The 8,263-nt window shown below is 27.3% G+C and overlaps 1 protein-coding gene across 1 annotated transcript; it reads right to left on the bottom strand.

The window, feature by feature from the left end:
- Nucleotides 1-391: 391 nt before the first annotated feature.
- LOC110727757 lies at nucleotides 392-6,439 on the bottom strand. The gene is made up of 5 exons (XM_021907335.1): nucleotides 6,387-6,439; nucleotides 6,170-6,230; nucleotides 5,140-5,795; nucleotides 3,240-3,393; nucleotides 392-765 (listed from the first exon to the last, which is right to left on the bottom strand). The coding sequence occupies exons 1-5, from the start codon at nucleotides 6,390-6,392 to the stop codon at nucleotides 752-754; spliced, it is 891 nt and encodes a 296-aa protein (XP_021763027.1). The 5' UTR covers nucleotides 6,393-6,439; the 3' UTR covers nucleotides 392-751.
- Nucleotides 6,440-8,263: the final 1,824 nt, after the last annotated feature.

The raw sequence follows: 8,263 nt of genomic DNA on the forward strand, positions 1-8,263 counted from the left end.
TTCGGCTTTGAACCATGAATTTGCCATATAGTGCCAAGAGTTGCATTTATGCCCTCAAAAATTTTCCCAAAAGTTTTAGAAGTACTACAAAGAGAAACTACTAACTCTTAACATCATCTACCTTTTGATGTATCTTTGCTTTTTCCTTCATTTCTTTCATCTTAGCTTTCTTGGAAGGAGTATTATCAACCTCGCTCTTTCTTCATTGGGACTTTGGGAGCTTATGGGATTGAGTTGTTGATTGAGTGGAATGGGTAGAATGAGTAAAATAATATTAATTTATTTATTAAGTTATTTCTAACAAATTTTAATTTCATATATTCTTACCTTATATTTTTAACTATCAATTTTCTAATATTTTCATAAATGTATCTTGATTATGGTAGTAGGACATAAAACTTTCAAATAATGTCATGAAAAACTCATAAGACACTATCATTGCCCTTGCAATAACGTGGAGAGTCATTTTCTTGCAATAGTTATTTTCAAATTTCAACCATAATTAAACATAAGCAGTTAATTAATCATTCAAAAACATAAACAAATTTTAACCCTCTTATGAAACTCTAAAATCATCCATAAACAACAAATAGCATAACCTTAACATAAGTTTTGTTTTTTAAAAAAAAGGGAAAAAAATAAAATAAATACATATGCCTAATTCATACATTGCATATTATACAAGACTTGATTGACAAGTAATCGTTACACTTTCTTGGAGCCGTTGCTGTATCATCATCTTCTATGCAGCTCAAATCATAGCATCTGTATAAAGATGGGAACATTTGTTGAGGTGAATGTTCATTTATATTTGAAAATATTATATAATGCAATTAACTAGTTTTATGACACATGCGATATACTAGATCAATATATGTTCACTAATATGTGGTTAACTATATACAAAAGATAACATTAAATATTGGTATTATATGATTTTGAGATTAAGATCAAATAATGTAAGTTTAGCATGTTTAATATAAAGTGAAAACTACAAAAGGTGAGATTTGATACCACGTTCAAGGGAGTGCATCTCAACGCATAGGTCCTATATGTTTTGTAAATGTATAGGAGGGCAAAAATGTAAATTTGACAAGCTTTTGGAAAAATACTGATTTTATAGTGGTACATTATAATGTACTATTATTTATCATTATGCATGTATAATGTACTATTAAGGTATAAGTTGTCTAAATACGTTGTAGTAATTTTTGTGTAATATTATGCATGTTAGTGGTACTTTTTACCATCCTATAGGTTGAATATTTTCCCCCAAAATATTTACCACCTGTCACGCACTTATTATACATGTAATGGTACATTTTTCATCCTATATGTTTGCTAAATCAATAGGAGCTATGCGCTAAGGGTTAACCTGTTCAAGGAGGCATGAAATCCAACAAATAGGGTTAGATATAAGTATCTAACTATATATGGATGAAATATTTTCAATTATATATTAATGCTCCAAATTTCATAAAAGATTTCTACATCCATATTTTTCATGTCTTGTGCATATACTTTTATTTTGCCGACACTTTAAATTTTTATAATTTTATATCATAGATATTTAACACTAAATAGAAAAAAGGTGAGATATAAACTTCAATCTTTACAATGTTTTTTAACCCCATAAAATCCAATTTTTAAAATTTTTTGTGGAAATAAAGGTTTTTATTTTTTTATTTTTTTAGTGTTAAAAAACAAATTCGAGGTTTTTGTAGTGGTAAAAATAAAATTTTCTTACTATTAATATTTATACATTTCCGCAGTTTTTTTTTCAAATCATATGCAAGTATAAGCTTTAATCATATTTATCATACTGATATATGATGATAAATTAAAGTAGTTGTTATTATGTTAATGAGTATATATATAAATGATTTTGCATGTGAAGGAGACTAAATTAGAAAATGTATACGAATTTGACCATTCCTAGCTTTTTTTTTTTATTTTTTTTTTTTATTTTTTTTTTAACGGGACCATTCCTAGCTTGGATATTAAATTATTGATAAGGGATAATAAGATAGGAAAGTTACATTAATAAAATTGTACTTTCTTTTTTGTAGACAATGTACTTTAATTTGTATAGTTTTACTTGAGTTGTTGTAAGTATGTTGGACATTGCATGCATGAAATTGATGCGTGTTCCTTTATTTCATACAACACGCTAAACACAAATTGGTCCTACTATAGATTTCTTCTAAGTAAACAGATAGAAAAAATCATCTAATCCAAACATATGAATACATTTGCAATTTGCAATAATGATTCTAAATGAGCTCCCACAACCTAAATACATTCAAAGGGTAGAAGACAATAGTAAATAGCTTCATCATCTAGCTTCATAGCTATTATGGATCATACAATTTATGTGGATCATATAAATTTCACACTACATTACTGGATCATATATTTTTAGGAGGGGCGGGGTACGGTGTCCCTCATATACATTTTATGTGGATCACGTAAATTTCACACTATACATACTACTAAATTTCACACTATATTATTATGCAATCAATATTTTTTGGAGGGGTAGGGTGTCCCTCATCCTTTGGTCAAAAGACTCTTAAATTGCCTTGATACAAACAACATTAAAATGGGAATCCAATCTGCAAGTGCCTATATGTCTAATTTAAGACCGTACAATATCAAACAGTTACCTTAATTTGTATGCAAAAAATAGATGTCAAGATTTTTGAAAACGAAGGTAGTAAGCTATCAACTCAGTTGTGGGGTATTGATCAAATGTATTTTCAATAATTAGTGACCAACTTAGCAAAGATTAGATCAAGAAGAATAGTCAATTTTGGGGATAAAACTACATAGATAATTTTATAGAAAAGCATGTACATGGCTTAGATTCAATTCATTTCTTTCTTTTTTACCTAAAAATATAAAATGGATCCATTAGATTTCACCCTACAAAATAAGAATGGTTCAGTCAATCTTGCAAAAAATGTGGAACATTTTTAATAATAAATCATAAGATTTGGATTTATACGTAACCATAAGATTTTTTTTTTTTGGTGTTCTACCCGATTTAGCAATAATTAATGTCTCAATTCAATTATCCAAACAAATTATATAGATAAAAATGATTATGACATGACTACTTGATTATGAAATAAGTTAATTTGACAACATATACTTATATATTATGATTGACAAAATAAACATGCATTAATATGTATAATATAAATAGGTAAATAATACAGCTAGAAGATTAGACATACCTTGAATGAGAAGCAATGAAGCTAACTCGTTATTGGCTGCATCTTGATCATTTATGGGGTCCCTAAGACCATAGCTTGGATCCATATGCATGTCTTTTTGAGTCTTTCCTTCGAATTCCGGGTGAATCTTCTTTTTCATCATCCTTTTCATAAGCTAAAAATATTTATAGCAATTTTTGATTAATTATTATTATTATAATTAAAAATTTCATGAATTATGATGACTTAAATGGCATCCAAAGACATTATGCACATCCACTTTTATTTTTGGTTATTGTCAAATTATAAGTGTCCTTGTCTAAAGTAATCTAATTCGATTTTTGACAATTATACTGTTACTGCTTTTGTATTTTACCAACTCGTTTTGATGGTAATAGTAGAGGTAATAGTAATGATTTAATTAAAACTCCATCAATTCATTACGGCCCCTGTTATCTCCATCTTAAAAATATAATATTAAGTAAAAATAATTTCAGTTGAGTAAAAATAAGTTCAGTTCAATAAAATTAATTTCAGTTCAGTAAAAATAATTTCAGTTCAGTAAAAATAAGTTTAGTTCAGTAAAATTCAGTTTTCTTAAAGAAGAATTATAATAGAAAATCAGTAAAAAATAATTTCAGTTCAGTAAAAATAATTTAAGTTCAGTAAAAATAATTTCAGTTCAGTAAAATTAAGTTCAGTTCAGTAAAAATAAGTTCAATTAAGTAAAAATAATTTCAGTTCAGCAAAATTAAGGTGAATCAAAGAGGGCCTACATACTATTGCCATCATTTATGTCTATTCATTAAATGGATTGTAAAATACTTAATGTTTTTAATTGACAATTTGACATCTAATTCAAAATGCTACTCCGTATTTTACTAATCCCTTTGTTTTAATATGATACTCTCATATGGAATCAATCACATAAAATAAGAAAAGAATAATATTTGAAATCTAAATTAATTTACAAAATTGTTTAAAATTAATTTTTTTCTTATTTTTTTTTTTTTTTTTTGTTGGAAAGTATTAGTCATAATTGCATAATTCAAGGGTGGGATTTCCTTACTTATAGCCATGATATCAATCAACAATTAATTAATTTAACCAATTATAATTTAATATGTGTAAAATAGGAAATAAAAATTAAGTTTAAAATGGAATATATTCAATATGGATAGAGCTTTTTAAAACGCCTAAATTAGTATATGGGACTAACATTATGAATGGAGGGAGTATTATAAATCAAAATAATTAGTTCATTTAATTTATATTTATTTAACATACTTTTGAGATGTTTTTGTCGTCTACTATTTCATAAAGTTAAGAACCACTTAGTGAGTAAAATTAGTTAGTTGTAACTAAGAACTCAAAATTAAAATAGCTTGATAAACTACAACTAACCTTTTGACTTTCAACTTAAGAAGGATTTCCAGTAAAAAAAATAAAATCAAACTTTCATAAAACGCAATTTTCAGTCAACCAAAGGATACCTTTCTATTCAATTAGCTAGCTAATCCTTTTCATTAGGCTTTGCTAAACTTTTCTACTACCAATCCTAACGTTCTGCTACCTTTATAGCTAACAAGTATCTTATCAATTTTCAGGTATCAATTTCGTCTAATAACTTATCAATTTCAACTATTCTTGTCGATCATCCAGTTATTTCAAACCTTTTTACTATTATGTATCAATATATTCTAAACATGATTAGTATTATTCTAATGGTACATTAATACGACAATCAATTACTTCCAGGTGCCAACTATTTAAGTTATCAATTTAAACGACAGTTAATATGCAATTAAAAAAGTTGTTACCAAACAGTATGAAACACCATACTCTCTACTTTTTATTATTATCTATCTAATTTATAGTGAATTTAAGCGACAGATAATATGGAATAAGAAAAGTTCGTTACCTTGTTGAACTTCTTGAGTGGGTGCAAATCCTCCTTGATGAGCTTTTTGGCTTTAGAGATGCCATTTTTAGCACGAGAAGTCGGCTTCAAAGTCATCTCAAAGCTTAGTTTTCCATTGCTAGTATCATCCTTAACAAAAGCATCATCAACATAAACATCCTCTACCTCTTTCAACACTTTGACAGGGTGATAATCAGAGTCTTCTAAGAAAAGGTCAGCAAGAGTAACTCTCCTCTTAGTTTGTCCTTCATTCTCATTAACATCACAATTATTAGCATCTTTCAATTCCACAACATTTTCAACAACTTCTTCCTCAATGATCTCATGGTTAGCACCAATAACCTTCTCCAATTCATGGCTAAAAAACTCGACATTCATCAAAGGACTTGCTTCATTATCACATTCAATTTCATAGTTGTCGATATCAACATCATGTTCATTGACAATGTTAGCCATTTCGTGGTCACGAACATCATCTTCTTCCTCGAGCATTCCATACTTACAAGCCTCCAAGGGACTAATAGCAATAGTTCCAATGGATAGAATTCCATCATTCCAATGGTCGAGCATGTCGACTACCATATGAGCATCATTCCCAAGCAAAACATGCTTATCATTTTGTATCTTTGAGCTTGCACCTTTCTCTACTTCATCTTCTGCACCATTCATATTCATGTATATGTATTTTTGTATATTAGCATACTACATACATTTAAGTGGCCATTATTAAAGAAATTAAATTGTTGAAGTTTTTAACTTTCTACATGCCTTTATAGCTAAGAAATATAGTGTAAAACATGGCATGACATAATAGAATTTGTAGCATTTAGAAAATATAATATGTAGCATTGACAAAATAAAATAAATAATTTAGTTCCTTTGCATGATAACAATCAAATTTATATATATTATCTTATAATTGTCTAAACCCTTCATGCAATGCATGGAAGCTATCAATAATAACTATGTTACTCCCTATATAATTTAAAATCAAGCTATCATGTTGGTGGAAAAATGAAAAGTAGAGTACCTTGGAGAAAAGCCGTGCATGAATTAACATTCAGAAACCGCCGATGAACCCAATTAAAGACCTGAATAAAAGAAATGTCAGCAATTAGTCGATTTATTAGGTAAGAATGTTCAAAATACCATGAGCGCGATATTATAGTATTGTATAGAAATAGAAAAAACATCAATGAAAATGATTCATGAATTGTTGCATGGAGAGTAAAGACTAGTGAACTAACCTTCATTTTGTTTGTTGCCACTTTTGCTTTAGATGGTTGCAGAGTAAGGTAAATTTAAGTGTAGCTAAAAATTATTTTGGGTCAAAAAAAATTGGGCTAAATAAAAGAAATTTGATGTGAGAGAAAGAAGAGGTTAAAGGAGAATTGGGCCCATGGATGGGCCCATGGGCGCATGGTATGTTTTAGAAGAGTTTGTGTTGGGTATTTGATGGAATGATGTATATGTCAAGATTCTTGATGCGACTCTAAGCACGTGACTGACACCCTCTCTTCTATTACACTAATTTTCTACTTCTAGTTAACAACTGTCTATTTATTAGGCCTAATTTTAGCCCAAATATAATTTGGGTTTATTATTCATCTATATATATGGGTCATAATTGAAAATTTTACACTACACCCCGGTGTAGCTTCTGCTACCTACACCCCCCCTTTCCAAGTGACGTCATTTTGCACATATAATATTTTAAAACTGAACATATTTTATTAATAGTTGTAAATGAACATACAATTATTTATAATTGAACATTTAATTAAGGAGCACTATTATAGATGAAAAATGTATAAAATTTATAATTTTGTACTTGTTATTGAAAATTTTTGAAGGTAGCACACACTCCTTATTGTAATTGTAAGAATTATTTCCATGAAAACTACAACATAGCACACACTCTTATTGAAATTACTATTAAATTTGTTAAAATAACTAATTCATGATATAATTGGGTGCTTTAATTAGTAGTATAAAAATAAGCTTTTAAGTATATGCACATATTCATTTTAAAATTAATGCATTTACTTGTTGATCATGAATAAGAACGAAAATGAACATTTATCAATACGTAAATTAACATTTATATATATTGAAAATGAACATTTATCAATACGTAAATTAACATTTATCATCTATTAAAATGTGAATGACGTTATACTAACATATAAATGAACATTTAACAAAATAAAAATGAACATTTATAAAAAAAAAAAAAATAATAATAATAATAATAAAAAAAATAACTGCGAACTATAATCTTTGTTTCTCTTCTCTGAAACGGTTTCCTTCGCTCTGCAAACAAAACTGAAGAATGTACAGATATAATTTATTAGTTCTTCAATAAAAATTGCTAAGATTATAATATAATACTTACATTGATTTACATTACTATATATGTAAATGAACATTATGAATTTCATATATGATCAAAAGATTTCATAGTATGCATAAGTCAGTTTCTCAACTCACATGAATGAATATTTATGCATTTCATAAATGTGCATAACGTATCATAAAAATGAACATTTTTTATTTTGGCATATAAAGTCAAATATAAACTCAAATAGATTCAAATATACAAATGAACATTTATAATTCAGTATATGTTCATATATTACCTCGGAATTGTAGAAATGTTAACATCTATACCATAAGTTTTAATATCTTTTAAAAGTTCTTGATCTACAATAGGAGATTTTTACAATGATTGTGTAGTAATATATAAATAAATATTTGTATTAATCATTTATTAACATGTGAATGATTGTATACTAATATATAAATGAACATTTATCAAAATGAAAATGAACATTTATAATTTTTTTTTTTAAAAAAAAAACCACTACGAACTAATTTAATTAATGCTTACTTTTCTCCAGTTTTTTTTTTTGATGTTCTTCTCCGAAGCTATTTCCTTCATACTGCAATAAAAAAAATGAAATACTTCATACTCAAAATTCAAAATGTACTTGTTCAAATTACTAGTTTTAAAACTAAAAATAGTAAATGTTCCTGTAACATAATTGCAACAATAAATTATAAAAATTAGGGTTTATACTCTTTTTCGAATTAAATATGAACAAAATCACTTACTCCTTTGAAT

The sequence above is a fragment of the Chenopodium quinoa genome, unplaced genomic scaffold (genome assembly GCF_001683475.1).
Source record: "Chenopodium quinoa cultivar QQ74 unplaced genomic scaffold, ASM168347v1, whole genome shotgun sequence".
NCBI classification, from domain to species: Eukaryota; Viridiplantae; Streptophyta; class Magnoliopsida; order Caryophyllales; family Amaranthaceae; genus Chenopodium; species Chenopodium quinoa.